Consider the following 18,530-nt stretch of genomic DNA (forward strand, 5'->3'; position numbering starts at 1 on the left):
CAAGGTATTTTTACGCTACTTGCACCTGAGTTGAACAGCGGCAAAGACAGGGAGATTCTGTCAGTGCGAGAGAGTGATTCATGTGACCACTTTGTCTTAATTACTCAGAACAAGCAGTTTGTTGCTGTTTAGTGAAGAACCAAGATATCAGTGTCTCTTGACAGAAAAATAAATAGCCATCAGGATGGTGAAGAAGATGATGATTGCCAAGATAACTATCAAAATCCGGTTTTGGATGATCCTAAAAAAAAAACAGAAAAGAAAAGGAAAAAATACATAAAATGGCAGAATATTTGTAAAACAATAAAAAGGTGGACCTGTCTCAGACATATATCTTGGAGATAAAAGATTTGCCCACAACTTCAGCTAAGCACCTATAAAGACTACTGCATATTCTGGACTGCTTTTATTCTGCTCTCTCAAGTTCTAATGTTTCAAAGTATTTGCTGATGCAGCTGTTAGAACCAGCTCTTAATCTTAACAAATTAATAATTTGATCACACAGCATGTTACAATTCACTTTTAACTTGTTTAAACAATTAAATAATAAATTGTGATATAATCCAAGCAGGGCAGGGTGGTCTGTAATAAAAAAAAATACTCTAATGACTCTTAAACCAGTATGTAACCTTTGCGATGTTTCTTTCTCTCTCTCTTGTTTCCTGAACAATTTGCTAATTTTCAGGGGATTTTGCCATTAAGGTACAAGATTCCAAGGAAACATGTCAGTGAGGTACTTACTTGTACCAAAATACCAAGGGAAAAGAATAAAAGATAGTTTTGAAGAAAAAGGATGATATAAAGAAGCAAGTGTCAAACTGTGAAACTTATGTTATAAAAGCCTTATCTGTCTCTGTAGCATACATTCACTTACGGTAATAGGCAAATGTTACATTTACCATGTAGTAAAAAGATGGAAATCAGTAATAATAAAAAAGATGCCAAAAGAACAAACACCTAATATCATTCAGCCATTTTTTGGGAACAACCTCTCTTGTAAAAACAGAAATTGCATCACTTCAGATTCTCCTTGAAATTAACTGCTCAGTTTTATATATATATATATATACACACACAAATATACATATATTCATATGTATGTTTAACAATGGAGACTATAATTTGGATCCATCTGGCATAAGGCTTGGATTTTAAATATTTCATATCATCGTCTCCCCTTTCCATAGAAGCACAATATTTCCAGAAGCCATTCATGCAGCAGGAACTTTTGCAAAACATACTTGGATGTAACACATTATCTGAATCGGATATAAATAGCAAAGGGGGGGAAACCCCAACCACCCTGTTCATTTTAGTTTCTTTTGCTGGGTCAACTGCAAAAAGAAAATAAATGTCCAACCAAGCAAAGAACAACCATGCATTAAGAAGAGGTACAGCATGCTTTGTGATATGTTAAATTCAGGCTAGTGCCCAAATTTGAAAGGGGGTGGCGATGCAGTTTGTTAAAGTAAGAGTATTTCATGTACTAGGTAAGAGGAGAGTCCAGAGAGTAGAGGGGAGTTTTCCTTACTAAATGGTTTTTGTTTGAGCCTGCGTGGATACACATAAAGTATGTACTGAAAAGTATAAATATATAAGGATGCAAGTTTAATCAACTTCAGCTCCCTCCTTACTCACCCCCACTTAAAAAAAAAAAAAAAAAAAGGCAAATGGATGGATGAAAACTGTCAAATCAGACAAACACACTCCCCTGTGACACTCTAAAAGGACTAGCTCTCTATCCTCCTGACAGGTTACAAAATGATCACATTTGCTGACACGTCTTCCGCAAAACTGCTTTAGTGCTTGTGTCCACTTTCCTAGCAGGAGATGAATGGCCTGCTTTGTCCTCATTTATCACTTAAAGCTGAACTAAGATCTATCTCGTTTATTTTTCCCTTCCTCACTAGAAAGGCTCAACCACAGCATTAATTCTTTTGCAATGACAGCTAATTCAAACTTAACAGGCAATATTTACTCTGTCAAAGGGATGGTGGGGCGGGGAGGAATTCTCACTCTTAAAAAAACATGTAACAGTCTAACAAAATAAAGCTAATTAAGGGCTTTTGTCTCTTGCTGGTTTGCAGTTCAATGTAACACCTGAACGTACAGCTTCCCTTTATGGTGGTGTGACATTCTCTCCAAAACACCTGATAACAAACGATTTGCCCAAGTGGATGCATGAAAACCAGAATATGTATTTACTCAGTCACCCTCATCAGTCCTGAAAAGAAACTCAGCAAAATTGAAACTCAGCAGTGAAATAGATTAAAAGCATGAAAACTCTTAAAAAATTCCGCCTTAAGTAATATTCAGTACAGCTGGGTTGACAACCATTTTATTTGTGGGATGAGGGCTCCAAGGCATCCATAATGCTAATTTACAAAGGATTAACTGGGGGTGAAACTTGCTTAATCTAACGCATAGTTAGGCAAATGCATACATAACATACTGAATGCTTAAATCATCTACTCGTATCTGGCCTAGTTAATTGTGTTTCATCATTTCAGGCTGAAAAAATGAAATAAAATAAAATGATCCTTCCAAAAGTCTTATTTCTAATTCTCCAGCTGCACACCTGATTGCAAGATTACTTAATCTGCACCCGCGTCTCTAACATCCTCCTCACAAGGACACCGAGCTATACATGCAGCCACCTGTATCTATCTGCTAATTAAAGGTTCAGTTTAAGTGTGAGTCTAGGAAATACATATCAAAGTTCAATTTCTAGGAATCTGAATTAGTCTGCCCAGTGCAGCAAAAAAAAAAAAAAAAAAAGTTAAAAGGAACAATTTAATCATAAAATAGGATGAATATTATCAAAAGACTCCTCTACTGAAGCATTATATAGTTTTACTAGCCAAGTCTACAGTTAAAGAGTAATTTTATATCTTTTTTTTTTTAAAAATGCCGTTTTACTTTCAAATGTATGAGTAAAATTAAACCAAATGCAGAGTACCAGGACAGGGCTGCAAAGAAAATGGATGAAGAGGTGTTGCAGCAGCAGGACAACATTGCGGAGGGGTTAGAGAACAGGGAACATGCTGAAGTCTGATTCCATTAGGGTGACCAGATGTCCCGATTTTATAGGGACAGTCCCAATTTTTGGGTCTTTTTCTTATATTAGACTCCTATTACCTCCCACCCCCTGTCCCGATTTTTCACACTTGCTGTCTGGTCACTCTAGATTCTGTTCACTTTGGCTCAGACTGAGAACACAAGTTCTGGGTGTCAGCACGTTTCAGAGTCAATAGGCAAGGGCAGTCCTTCAGAGTAAAGAAAAAATCAAGTGGAAAGGGGGGTTTGAGTGATACCACGTAGTCATGCCAGCTCACAGTGGTAGAACAATGGTTGGCATTGGCAGGACCCATCTGTAGAGGAGCCTATAGTACTGTCACAGCCAGACACTGCCAGTGGGTATTGCTGTAGGCAACACAGCAAGGAATTTAAAGTGGGGGAGGGAACGATACTACCAAAGGGGGAAAAATGGGGCTCAACATCTGCTGCAAAAAACCAAAAGGCTAATAAGTTAGCATGGCAAAATTGATATGCTAACTTTTATCTCTATTACCTTACACGCAACTAAATCTACTGAATGAGGAGCCCAGAGCCTTCTTTGAAAATGCAAAGCATGTTTACAGGGTAAATAATTTAAGAAAGAATATACACTTGAAAGAAGACACCCACTGAAACATCCATGCCTAAAATGCCTGAAGGCAAAAACTTGTGCATTTGCATGCTGCATTTTATTAAGTTAGCGCACTGTAGTTTTAAAAGAATGCATGGCCAAATTAAGAGGAATGTGTGACTGAAACATCAAGGATTCCTCAAGTTTACATTATGAATCACAGTGCTGTTATACTAGATGAATTAACCATTTACTTGATATAGCTCATGGGCTGAATCCATGGCTATAGATCTGAATATTTGAGTGAGTTAAGAGCTAATTTCTCTTGTTTTATAGAATCATAGACTATCAGGGTTGGAAAGGACTTCAGAAGGTCATCTAGTCCAACCCCCTGCTCAAAGCAGGACCAATCCCCAGACAGATTTTTGCCCCAGATCCCTAAATGGCCCCCTCAAGGATTGAACTCACAATCCTGGGTTTAGCAGGCCAATGCTCAAACCACTGAGCTATCCCTCCCCCATTCATACTTGAAACTATAAGAACATGTGGTATGTGCACTGGTTCCACTTTTTGTTAAACAAATGTCCCATCAAGTGGATGTGCAACCAGTTCCTAACATTTGGGTTTGAAATGACCGAGAGATTATCAGCTACAGTTTAATGGGACAGTAATTGGTGGGGGATGTTTACAGGAAGGTAGGAACATCGTGCTGTACAAACCAAGCTAAAATATTTACATTACAGTGCGCCCACTTCTGCCAAGTTTCCCACTACTCTGTTTTGAAAGGCCTGACCCTTTCCCTGCGTTTGGTCACAATGTCTAACCTCTGAGCAAAAAGCCTCCTGGAGGCTCCCTTTGGAGCCAATGCCAACTTTGGTCTGTGAGTTGATGAACGACATAGTCAGCTTTCCATCGTAGAGGTCGAGAGGATCACCTCTGAGATGCACCCAATATCCACTGGTCTGGCGAACAAGCCCTATCATCCATTTCCAAACACTGCCGCCTTCTGCACATCAGTACAACATGCTCCCCCCATGACACAGATTGTATTGCTTTATACATTTAAAAAAAAATTCTCTCCTCTATATAGCTACACAAACACACACACAATGGCTCTAAGTCTGTTTGTGACATGTTTAGATCCGCTCTGTATAAACACGAAGCAGCTCCAGAATAAGCTATTGCAAACCTTGCATTAAGGATGCCAACTGTGTTTAAACCTTTTTATAAAACGGGATTCATTAGCAGGGGAGTGCACGACATCTGTATGGGTTCAGCCTGATGTCTTGCACATGCCTTAGTGCCTGATTGACCAGCATTGAATAATGATGCCTTGCCACTAAGCACTGATGGTACAATAACAATTGTCATGAAAATTAGCAATCATGGGTAACGGATTACAAAATATGGAACACAAACGAGCGAGTGCAGACTCTAGGTACATAAAGAATTGTGTGTGCCTAACCTGAAATAATGAAGACTACAAAACAAACACCGCAAAAAAGTCCCAGCAGAAGCTCATCTCTAACACAGCTACAAGTAAAAAAAAAAAATATATAAACAGCTTTGGGGATGAGCTAGCACACATTCATTACAACACAGGGCTGTATCTTGAAAGAAAAGGCTTGAAAAACAAACAGATAGATTGATGACAAACTCAGGGCATATAATTATGGGCCACTATCTCAGAGCATTTCATGATAATTCATGCATTTAAGATTTTACTGGACGCGCCTCCTATATGTTTTCTGGATGGAAGGATCCCCTCTTCATATATTGGAACCCATTTTATATGGCTACGTTGACTACTTTGCCATTACGTTTGTGGGTACCTAATTATAGGTGACCCATAGCTATGCTTCCTGTATGCAACCTTTGGGCATGCAAATCAGACAGTAAGACTTTAAGTACACAATATCCATGTGCACATCAGAGGTTCTGAGTACTCAAAATCGGCAGGCATGTCCAAATGGAAAAGTGATAGCAGTGTTTGCTAAAGTGTGAATTTAATCTGGTACAGTAATACGGGTATAAGCCCCTGTGTAGATACTTTTATTCTGGCCTGAGTGCATTTTTCAATTCAGATTGCATCCCCTGGGAAAGGGTTTAAACTAAACTGAAAAAAGCCACTCTTATACCAAAATAAGAGTGCCCACCCAGAGGATTATACGGTATCAGTGCAACCTGGTATAATATTCCCCTGTAGACAAGGCTTAGATGCCTAATACTAAGGGGCTAAATTAAGACTTTGAATAATCTTCCTCTTCAGGAAAGGTCACTTTTCCCAGCCTTAAAATAAAGGATGGTCCTTTTAAGCAAAAGCAACTCTTAAAAGAACAAACAGATGGAGGCAAACTAAGTTGTAGAGCCCTGCGCAGAATGACTACAGCTGGCTGACATTTTTTTGACGTTCGAAATTTTAAATTTTGAAAATTTGAAATTAGAAAAAATATATAGAAAAAAACAACAACATTTGCATGCCCTTTTCCTCCATTTTATCAGCCAATTATAGAGCTGGTCAAAATGTTTCATCTTTCAAAAATGTGAATTTTGAAATTTCAAATTTTTTAAAAATTAGGGTGGAGGAAATGAATGGTGTTGGACATTTCCCCCCCCAACGCCAGAAACAAATGTGAGTTTCTAGTGTCCCAGAAACAAGAAGAATTGTTTACTTCAATTACATTTGAATGTTCATGGTAATTTTAAGTATTTTAACTAGATCTCTTATTGCTGAAAACTGAATTTGAAATCTAAAGCTAAATGATGAACAGCAGTTTATTTTGAGAAAAGCCCATATGACTTGTCTAAAATATTATGACACTAGTCACAATATCACCCTATTAACACATCAGTATTAGCTGAATTACCACCTTGAGCCTGAACAGAAGAATAATGTAAATTATAATAGACATAGTTTTAGGGTGACCAGACAGCAAGTGTGAAAAATTGGGACGGGGTGGGGGGTAATAGGAGCCTATATAAGAAAAAGCTCCAAATATCAGGACTGTCCCTATAAAATCGGGACATCTGGTCACCCTACATAGTTTTAAAGTATGGATCAAGCAATGGCAGCAACTCTCATAGGGCTAGATTCTCCCTCGTCTACATCAAAGGGCCAAAAAGACAAAGTCAGCGTAGGGGAGATTTTGTAGTGGTGTAAAGTGGCTGTAATCTTCTGTGGACCAGGAAGACTGCAGAAAATGGATGTTTCAGAGTAGCAGCCGTGTTAGTGGGCTGTAGTCCACGAAAGCTTATGCTCTAATAAATTTGTTAGTCTCTAAGGTCTGGTCTATACTACCCGCCTGAATCGGCGGGTAGAAATCGACCTCTCGGGGATCGATTTATCGCGTCCCGTCGGGACGCGACAATCGATCCCTGAATCGGCGCTCTAACTCCACCAGCGGAGGTGGTAGTAAGCGCCGCCGACAAAAAGCGGCAGAAGTCGATTTAGCCGCCGTCCTCACAACGGGGTAAGTCGGCTGCAATACGTCGAATTCAGCTACGCTATTCACGTAGCTGAATTTGCGTATCTTAAATCGACTCCCCGCTGTAGTGCAGATGTACCCTAAGGTGCCACAAGTACTCCTGTTCTTCTTTTTGAGAAAATGGATGACACTGGTCAGCAAGTGTCCTTAATTCGCCATCTCACTGCAATGGGTCCCATCCACACAATTCCATATGGAGCTTCTGATCAGAATGAAAGCTGCTCCCGCTCTGGGGGAGGGAACGGATAGTGAAAACACCTGTCATTTTTCTTGGGTGAATCCTTCCTGAAGCCTGTGGGGCCTGGTTGGCTCAGGGAAGTGTGCTTTTCACCCCTCTGTGCCAGCTTCTGCAAATCTGGCCATAGAAATGGAAAATTAAAACAATCCTATCTGAAGTCCAATCATAGAATGTTGGGTTGGAAGGGACCTCAGGAAGTCATCAAGTCCAACCCCCCTGCTCAAAGCAGGACCAATCAATCCCCAGGCAAATTTTTGCCCCAAATCCCTAAATGGCCCCTGCAAGGATTGAACTCACAAAGCTGGGTTTAGCAGGCCAATGCTCAAACCACTGAGCTATCCCTCCCCCAAATCTGGAATATTTAAAAGAAGATGAAAACACATATTAAACATTTTAAAAAGTGTTGATATCTTATTTATTTGATAGCCCAAATAGTTTACCACTTAGATTACCAATACATACATTGAGATTTAATTATAAATGTTAACTGAATTCTAACAATGGCAGGATTTTTTTTTTTTTTCTTGACTGCTGGGATAGTGTCTGGAGCAGCATATACATATCTATGTTCCAGGGACCTTACAATGTAATTCAGACATGGGCAATCACAGGTAACATGCTGGGAAGAAAGACATTGGGAGTGACTTGAAGAAAGCGCAGTTGCTCGATACGCGAGTTGGAGCACATGGAGTGGCATGAATGAAGATATAAAGGCCAAAGTGCCAAATACAAAAGACCTGAAGAAGAGCTCCATGTAGCCTAAAAGTTTGCCTCTTTCACCAAAAGAAGTTGGTCCAATAAACGATATTACTTCACCCACCTTGTCTCTCAGATATGAAGGAGGCAGTTAGGACAGCCCTAGTTTTCCCTGTTACTGAAGGAGATTTCATTTATGCATCTGTTTTTGAAAACATGCAAATCCAGTTAAAAGTGTCAGACTAGAGAATACTCTTCCTCTGTTCAACATGTACCGAATGGACTGAGACAGTACATGCTTCTTCGCACAATTCCACCAATGTGCCTCAACCCTATTGTTTCCATGTCCATTCACTCCATGCTGAGATCATTAACAAAGTAGCATATTTGTGTTAACAGGATGGCGGTGGTAATGGGGGTTTCTGGGCTGGGATCATCTGGAACTGGAGTGAGATCGACTCATTTCACACAGACCATACAATCCTCAGAAGGGAACAACTTATCTTCTGGCCACTGCTAGGGAAAACTCTATGAAACGTGGCAAGCTGGAGGTGAAGGGATCAGCACCCCATTAATTTCTTGAGCCACTCTCTTCCCCCCAACCCCCAGTTTAAGTCATCTTTATCACCTTTCACAGATTAAAAATTCAGAACACAAAACTACCATCAACAAAGACATGTTAAATCCAAGGAAACTGTCTTTGAACAATTCCAGGCCATGATACAAATGAAATCAAATTAACTCAAATGAAAGAGGGCCCTCCTCTCTTGTCCTGCACAACAGCAGTGCATTAAGGTCACACACACCAGCTGGTGTCTGGGAGAAAACGCCATGGAACCCAGTTCCTCGGTGGTATGATTGTTAGAGCGTGGTACAGCTGACACGGCCTTGGCGAGCCGTAAGACTAATGCGAGAGAATCTGGGGGAGACGTGACTCTGAAAAAGTTTTCTCAGGAAGATGGGTTTTGAGTAGCTGACTGTAAGGCCATGCTATTAAATATGTGGCGTGGACCCCTCCATTAAAAAATATATAACCTGTAGTCTCACACTTTCTTTCTCATAAGCCAGTATGGCAAAGTGCCAACAAGAGCATGTCAAAAGTGTGCCTGCAAGCTACACTACCATGGTTCTTAGATGATATCTTGATAGGAATCTTAGAATTAGCTCTAATATGGATGGCTATCTTAGCCTTTAGAACAGTGGCGTTTTCTAGACTGCTGGGTATATATAATTGTGGTTTCCAAACAGTTAATGAACAAAAACACTTACAACTAAAGCAACTGTTACTCTAGCATGAGCATGTAACCTGACAAGAACATATATGATTGTGTACTGGTTATTGTTATAAGAGTGGTTTCATTTACATGCCATACATATTCAAAAAAATAAAAATGCATTTGTTTTAAAAAAGAGAAAACTTGTACTATACCAGAGTTGAGAACCATTAAGATTACTCTAGAAATATATATAATGTAGAAGAAAGCAAGAAAGAAAATATGTAATATCCTTTGACTTGATTCAATTTTAATCTATAGTTTTTAGATGTGATTAAATTGGAGATTGGGCATTACTTGGTTTATAGTATTTTCCCCTTTTCACACTACATTTGACTGGGTGTCTTTTCGTATGGGAAGTTGACTACAATTGTCTTAATAATGTTGACCTCTTTTGTATAAACCTGAAGGCATCTCAGCAATTGTTCCTGAAAATGTGCTATCCAAAATGTTACTACTTCATGGCACTTCTTGAATGATAGAAAAGCATATATTCATTTTTTCCCCCAAATGCTTTAAAAGAAAAGAAAACAATCATGGCTAAGGCCATTTGTGAGATGGCATTAAAAGAGCCTACTCTGAGACAGATAAAAATAATGAGAATCTTTCTGTCAGGAAGGATTTAGAAAATATCACTAGCATTATTAAAATTTAATTTTTTACTGTGCTTTTTGGTTTCCCCTTTTCCAGTGATAATGAGCTGGACTGCGCACCTCCACATTGCTAGGACTTGTTTTGTGCAATAAATTCAGCCTTCCAGTCTGAAGACATTTCAGACAACAATTCTGACTGCTATAGGCTTATTTTTCAACCTGTGCTGTGCTTTGAGTCTCCCTATAAAAACCAGTTCATAAGCTAATTTTCCACAAGGCCAGTGGAACAAATAAAAATCAATTTTTGCTCAACTGGTTCAGAGAAATCCTGGGAATAGCTAAGACAGAACAGTGAAAAATAAAAAGGATCGATGTATTCACAAATGGTTTACCTGATAGAGAACTATCAAATTAGTTGACAGGAGATACTCACCACTATTAGAGTGTTTTCTTTTCAGCATGTTACAGCATTTCTATTAGGGGAGTAGAAAAGCCTCTACTTTGTTATGATCTCAGACACCTCAGTTTAATAACCATACCAGGTGCCCATACACTTCATGAAACCACAGCAGATGAAGTCAAAGTTCAAGCGCACCTGCAGATCTTGCAACCAGAGGGACCCTAAATGGAAACTGGGCTTTTCCACAGTTTTCATGATCTTGTGAAGGGTGTGAAGGTTCCTTTTTCAGTGTTCACAGGGAGGCATTTATGACCTCAGGCCAACCCTGCCTAAAGGTATTTGGTCCATCAGGAAAGGACTAAAATGCAGAACTCTGTCCAGACTTCCTTCCCCATTAAAAAAACATGTTCAGGGTCACACTGAAGACTAATCAGTTGAGTGCCTTTCAGAGAGTAAAATACACACATTTCAGAAGTTAGAGCAACCCATTCCTGAAACTTCAAAACTTTCAGAATCTCAAGTACAACTCAAAAAGCAGATTTAGGAAGGTGGTCCAGTCCATTTTACAATCTCTTCAACTAATTATACAAGTGTTTTGGAAACTGGGTGGGTAAGTAAGCAGATTGGGATTGGTTTGTTGCTCATGTTTGCTGGACTGCAGCCTGAAGGACAAAATTTGTTTGCGAATACAAAATAATCATCCCTGCGGATAAAAAACAAATTTGAAATATATAAGCTTTAAACATTATGGAAGCTATTTTTACACAGTTGTAATCTCAATTCTAATATCTGCCATTTTATTCACTCAATTTTTATGAATTTGGCATTAAAATGTAAGTCATTTTAACAGAAAAAAATAAAGGATTAAGTATGTCACACTGAAGTCAAGATGTATATTACCGATTTAAAATGATCACACAACATGGAGACATCATTTCTAAGGTCAAACAAAACACTACTCAATGGAAGGACAGCACGAAGTATACAATATTAATCAGATGAGAGGTACATGGAGTTAAACTGTTACACTGCCAATAAACAGCATCAATAAGAAGTGTGTATAGAGAAATAAATAAAGTGTACATACTCTATATTCAAAATGTAACACCTTAAGAAAGGAAACTAACAAAGAATCTACCAGACTACTCAGTGTTCTAGGAGACGCTAACCCGCATTCCTCACCACACATGCACATATTTTGACTCTGAATCTCTCATATGGATGATAATTTGCTTAAGATATCTGCCTGATTTAGAGCTAATCTTCTGTAAATTAACTCCTAATGCTGTCTGAAATAATCCTCTTAATGTGGGGCTGTCTTTAGTACTTTATATCAAACACCATGAAGTATATAAGCATATAGGCACATAGCATTTTTAGTACTGTTGGCTGCTATTGAATAATTGCTATGGTATGGGGCTCAACTGTGCCTTGCAGACACGGGTCTGTGTTAGTGTGGTGTGGAACTGTGCTGCCCCAGGGGGAGCTCCAGGAGCACAAAAGGCAGTGTTACCACTGCCCGATCCATTCAAAGGGGGCAACCTACTCTACCTGCATGGGCGGTAGGCGAGATCTTGGCCCCACCCTCTGTGGTGTATTGCCACCTATTGTTCACATGAAAAGAGCAGTCCTTGTGTTCCAAGTCTCATGCCCCCATAAATACATGATAATGAGTAGGCATAAACGATCTATAGTTTTGAGACAACAGAATGACAAGATCTGTGTTAAGCAGCACTAATTATCAGTTGGGAGCATAATCTGATAACTGTTTTGAAAAGACAGGGACAGATAATTTTGTTTCTTCAGACAGGCAAAGTACTTTTTTAAGGGTTTTACTTCACCATCAGCCAACTTAATATTACTGTCAATGTGCTAACGTTGTATTAAAAATAGGGTTGTCAATTAATCACAGTTAACTCATGCGATTAACTCAAAAAAATTAATCACGATTAATCGCACTGTTAAATAATAAAATACCAATTGAAATTTATTAAACATTTTTGGATGCTTTTCTACATTTTCAAATGTATTGATTTCTATTACAACACAGAATACAAAGTGTACAGTGCTCATTTTATATTATTATTTTATTACAAATATTTGCACTGTAAAAATGATAAACAAAAGAAATAGTATTTTTCAATTCAGACCTCAGACAAGTCGCTGTAGTGCAATCTCTATCGTGAAAGTGTAAGTTTACATAACTGCATTCAAAAACAAAACTAATGTAAAACTTTAGAGCCTATAGGTCCACTCAGTCCTACTTCTTGTTCAACCAATTGCTAAAACAAACAAGTTTGTTTACATTTACAGGAGATACTGCTGTCTGCTTCTTATTTACAATGTCACCTGAAAGTGAGAATTCGCATGGCACTTTTGTAGCCAGTGATGCAAGGTATTTACGTGACAAATATTCTAAATAGTTGTATGTCCTTTCATGCTTTGGCCACCATTCCAGAGGACATGCCTCCATGCTGATGATGCTCATTAAAAAATAATGCATTAATTAAATTTGTGACTGAACTCCTTGGGGGAGAATTGTATGTCTCCTGTTCTGTTTTACCTGCATTCTTCCATATATTTCATGTTATAGCAGTCTCAGATGATGACCCAGCATATTTTCTTTTAAAGAACACTTTCACTGCAGATTTGACAAAACGCAAAGAAGGTACCAATGTGAGATTTCTAAAAATAGCTACAGCACTCAATCCAAGGTTTAAGTGCCATTCAGAATCTGATCGGAATGGGATGTGGGCATGCTTTCAGAAGTCTTAAAAGAGCAACACTCCAATGCAGAAACTACAGTACCCAAACCACGAAAAAAGAAAATCAACCTTCTTCTGGTGGCATCTGACTCAGATGATGAAAATGAACATGCATTAGTCCACTCTGCTTTGGATTTTTATCGAACAGAATCCATCATCAGCATTGATGCATGTCCTCTAGAATGATGGTTGAAGCATGAAAGGACCTATGAATCTTTACAGCATCTGGCACGTAAATATCTTGCGATGTCGGCTACAACAGTGCCATGCGAATGCCTGTTTTCACTTTGAGGTGACACTGTAAACAAGAAACGGGCAGCATTATCTCCTGCAAATTGTAACCAAACTTGTTTATCTGAGTGACTGGCTGAACAAGAAGTAGGACTGAGTGGACTTATAGGCTCTAAAGTTTTACATTAGTTTTGTTTTTGAATGCAGTTTTTTTTTGTACATAATATTACATTTGTAAGCTCAACTTTTATGACTAAGAGATTGCACCACAGTACTTGTATTAGGTGAATTGAAAAATACGATTATGTTTTTTACAGTGCAAATATTTTAAATAAAAATAAATATAAAGTCAGAACTGTACACTTTGTACTTTGTGTTACAAATGAAATCAATATATTTGAAAATGTAGAAAACATCCAAAAATATTTAAATAAATGGTATTCTATTATTGTTTAACAGTGCAATTAATCGCTATTAATTTCTTTCATGTCACAATTAATTGCTTGACAGCCCTAATTAAAAATATCTTTTCCACTGAATACACTGAAATATTTTTCTCCCATAACATTAATTTAATGACACAGTCCGAAACCCTAATTGATATTGGTGAGCAATGAAATTCCAGCATATTCTTTCCCCTGTTTTTCAAACATAAATGGTATGCACAAGCTTTAGTGAATGGGCCCCTTTATGTTTTAACAGGCAGTTTATTGGCCCAGACTTCAATGTATAACAAGCACAAGTGCAAAAGCAATAGATTTTTAATTGAAAGAGTCACGTATTTCTACTAAGAAAATTACTCCACTAATAGGTAATGGTCAGATAAAGGATTTAAAAAACATTTTTCTATGGGGAATGTTGTATTATATTATATTAAATGATATTCTTGCCATAGCAAACATTTATAGAGGGTTATTCAATGAAAAAAAGTCATATTGTTTAATACTACTTCATTTGAGTTTACTCTTCTTTATTGCAGAACAGATAAAGCACAGTGATCAGTGAGTTGTATGTGTCCAACAGCCCCGCAAGAGCCTTGTGGAAATGTATAAAACAAGCAGCGATACAGTCCTTTGCCAAACACTGTCATAAATTTTTTATTTGGCAGCTAACATTCTCACTACTTTTCTTGGCAGCAATTGGGACCTTTAGCAAGAAAGGTGCAGGAGAAAAATACCTTGTTTAGAGATGTTTTCAACACTTTCTGGGATTTTTCAGAACTTCTGCCTGCAGCACATTTTTACAACCACAGTCTCCAATCACCTGATGAGTAGCTGGTGGTTTTTAACTTTTTTTATTTTTTTTAAATATAGACAGCTTACTACCCCCTCTGGCCTTCAGCCTAGAATGTAGGCTTTTTTTTTTTATTTTGGTATGTGTTCCAGAGATACAAGTGGTTGCTCCTCTCTGTCTAGACAAAAAGCTGAAAATAATATCAGAATGTACCTTTCATTGCTCCTGATACTATCTGTATCTTATTCCCAAATGACAGAGATAAATGAAAGGCAAACATGTGCTGATTACTTTTGCATTTTTCTTCAGAGATCTCTACAAAAAACTGGTCACAGGTGCAGCTACCTAGGTCAGTCAGAGGACTGACTGATAAACAGCATCGTGAAATAGATTTCTGCACCCAGGCCCACTCCTCAGCTGATTGTTTAAAAAAAAAAAATCCACTAAACTTGACATCTGATACCCAGTCTTTTGCAATGCTGGTAAATCAGTTATTGTGCTTGTGCAGGTACAGCTGCTGGCTTTCTTGGACATACAGCGCTGTGTGGTAGGTTATGAAGGAGAGAATTAAACACTAAATTGTCAACAGTCACTTAATTTAAAAAAATCACTTGTAGCGATATTATATTTTCTGCATTACTTCTATGCTGAAAACAATGAAAGAGGTACCCATTTCAAATTCCAGGGACTGCCTGATGTACCCACCTAGCAATGGTGAATATATTTTGGCTCTAGTTTCATGACATATGATATCACAGTCTGTCCTAAGCAGGTGTAGAGAAACAAATGGGCATTTTTTTTTTAAAAGTCAGGAACCATTCAATCTCTGTAGGCTTTTCTCTGATATCACAATGTATGGAAACAGAGTTCTCTTTTAAACAATAGCTGCTTATTAAAGAACACAGCTACAACTACAGACACAAAAGAAATAGATTTCCACACAGTTTAAGTTCCAGTTTTGTCTCCCTTGTTTACCAGGGGCTTCATCCTCTCTGGAACTATATATAGCATACAGAGACATCTAGTGGTTGAATAAAATATCGCAAATAAACATATAATTAAATCTAATGCAACTCCATTGAAGTAAATGAAGTTATGCCAGGGACGAAATGGGCCAATTCTGTCTCTCACTAATAGAAATGAACAAATCACAAATGGATAGAACTGCCTGTTTAAAGCCACTTCACACAAACATGTCACTTTTTGGTGCAAGAGTCTTCTTCTGTGCAGCTCCTGCCTTTTGGAAAAGCCTTCTAGTAGCTTACTACTTCCTTGACTCTTTTCAAATCACACTCTAACAACATCTTTTCTCCCTTTTAGTTTCTCTCTCTTTGCAAAACTTTGTTTTAGAGCCAGTTTCTGTGAAAGCTGTCATACACAACAAAAACTTATTGGACAGTGACAGAGAAATGTAAGTTTATGAAAAATAATACTCCACGAGAAAAAAAAGCATGTATACCAATAAGAAAAAATTTAAATAGCTCATGGAGGCTGAGGGTTTGATCCAGAATCCACTGAAGTCAATGAGCTTTGGATCAGGTCCTATATCTCTTAAAGAATATAAACATACAAAGTCTCACCTTATGTTTTAAATCTATTTTATGGGCCTGATTCTGCTCAATATTACATGGTTGTAAATCAACAGTAACTCAATGGAGTTACACCACCTCAAGACTGAGTCAGGCTCTACATCTCAAGGGCAGAACTTGTTCCAGGGATGTGAAACAGATGTTGCTTTCCTCATTTATTTGTTTAGTAAACTTCAGGTCAATAGAACTTTCAGAGGGCAGGTTGGTGTAACACTTCTGGATCTTCCTTTTGAGAGAGAGAGGGAGAGAGAGAGTGTATATGCATAGTGTTTGAATTAAAACTGGGAAACGATCTCGTATTTTTTTTAAACTTTACTTGAGCTATGCACAATTCCCTTGGGGCAAAGAGAAAGCTAGCTATTTGTGGATGGGAAAAGGGGCTTTTGTGAGCTGCAAAACTGCACCACTGAAAGCTGCTTTTTAAAAAAAAAAAACAAAAAACAAAAAACATTTTATACTATTTTAAGAGAAAACACGGGTCAATATTTCAGTTTTTGCATGTTGCCTCATTAACGAATTTAGCAGTAAAACATTACACTTTATAATTAAGTTCCCTCAGTTTGTTGCTGCCCAGAAGTTTGTCAATACTCCCTGGGACAAGTAAAATCAAGAAATAGTGAAGGCAATTTCCAACAGCTTGCTCAAGCAAATCTATCAGAGGCTTAAACTCACTTCAGAACACTGAAATTTGAGACGCCATATCAAATAAGCAGCTTTTTCCCCCTGAAGAGTAGAAACTGGGTGTAGCTAACCTAGTGCATAATAGGTTTATTCTCATTCACAAAACAGGAATTACTTTATGGCCCCAAAGTAAAACTAGTATAAGAAATATGCTGGCAGATTTGCTGCAGATGTGTGCTGTGACACGTATGCAGAGAATCTGTTATTAATCCCATGCAAACTTTTTAATATTATACAGTGTAAGGCAGGAAACCATTAAGCTCAAGGTTCTGAATTATTAAAAACTAAAACAAAAAAGGATCTGAAGTTTGAGATGGTCAAGCTTATTTTCAAACTGTATCAGTTTAATTCACTAATTCTAGGGTATCCCCATCCCCTACTGCTTACATTTATTTTAATGACTATTGTGTGTTTCTTTTTATGTATGTATTCAACCTCTTTTATTGTAACACATGACCGTTCATAGCGAAAGTGCAGCTTTTCAACTCTCTCGTTTACCGGAATGTTCTTGCTAGGGGGTTTGTTTGGGAGTGCTTTGGATACGTGTAGAACAGGAAATAGTCTGTCTCAAATGCTGGAAAACCTATCTTTCACCTGAATCTTTCAAAGCTTGTGTCAGAACATAACTAGAACCTATGTATCTGCACAAGGGTTACGATTACTATGGGCAATTATACCATGGAAATGCAGGACCCTGACAAAGTAATCAATCAAATTATTTTTCACAATTTCAATTCACCCCTAAAATTTTTCTTACTTCCAAAGCCAGATGGATATTATATTACCAAAGCTGTTGAAAGGGTGTAACACTAACCATGAAGCCAAAGGCCACTAAAACTATGCAATGCATACATTTTTATTGTTTGCTCTGTATTGAAATCTCATTAGGGCTCATAACTCTTCTGCACACTGCGAACATTTGCATCTGCTGATCATGAGAACTTAGATGGAATGTATACCTTTGGCTAACTTACTTGTTATGTTTTTAGATGAGAATGTGTGTGTCGCTTTTTTAAAGCCTTACACAGCTGTGACTTAAATGTCCACTTTTAAAACAAAATATATTAAAACTTTCATTTAAAATATCTCAAGGCTGTTTTATTGCTGGCAACATCCACGATCATCATGTACAAAAGCTTCATCTGACTGAGTATTCAGAATAATCATTGTTTGAAAACTGTGCCCCATAGACCATTTCCCTTCATTTATCCTTTCTGCTTTATGCGGTCACATTTTAATTAGATTAGAATTTGTCCTCCAATTAGCTTTCATTAAACTCTATAGATTACAGCAAAAATCTCCACTGAAGTTATGCTTCAAAATTCTGCCTAAAGTTTAAAATAAAATAACTGTGCAAATGAAGTGATTATGAAGAGTATTATTATGCAAAAAACATCAGTCGTTTCCTGGTTTACTTATCCATTTAACTCTGTAATTTATTTTGCCGTCTTCAATACCTCTGCATTCTCCAGAGTAGTAATCATAATAATACCTTAGAGTTATAGAATTCCTTTAATTCCCAAGTATCCTTAGGGGCCTGATTCTGCAATCCTGTCACTGAAACTGCTCAAGTGAATGCTACTTAGTGCAAGTAAGGGATGGGCATTAGACTCCAACTACAAGCCAAATTATGACACTGGATACCCACATAGATTTACCATTGATTGCTATTGAGTCATAGTCAAAGCAGAGTAGGACCTTATAAATGTACACATGG

At 37.8% G+C, this 18,530-nt stretch overlaps 1 protein-coding gene across 7 annotated transcripts in view; it reads right to left on the reverse strand.

Moving 5' to 3' along the window:
- VTI1A (vesicle transport through interaction with t-SNAREs 1A) overlaps nucleotides 1–18,530 on the reverse strand; it is a 343,084-nt gene that overhangs the window by 1,705 nt on the left and 322,849 nt on the right. For 4 of the 7 annotated variants that reach the window (XM_065552492.1, XM_065552493.1, XM_065552496.1 and 1 more), the window contains one exon: nucleotides 1–241. This exon is cut by the window's left edge and continues 1,705 nt beyond it. In XM_065552492.1, the coding sequence (XP_065408564.1) occupies nucleotides 148–241 (94 nt within the window). In that variant the 3' untranslated portion in view covers nucleotides 1–147. Of the gene's footprint in view, nucleotides 242–7,739; nucleotides 11,018–16,172; nucleotides 16,359–18,530 lie in introns of those variants that run through there. The other 3 variants (XM_065552490.1, XM_065552486.1, XM_065552491.1) reach the window with 3 other exon arrangements.

This window comes from Chrysemys picta, chromosome 7 (genome assembly GCF_011386835.1).
Source record: "Chrysemys picta bellii isolate R12L10 chromosome 7, ASM1138683v2, whole genome shotgun sequence".
Taxonomy (NCBI): domain Eukaryota; kingdom Metazoa; phylum Chordata; order Testudines; family Emydidae; genus Chrysemys; species Chrysemys picta.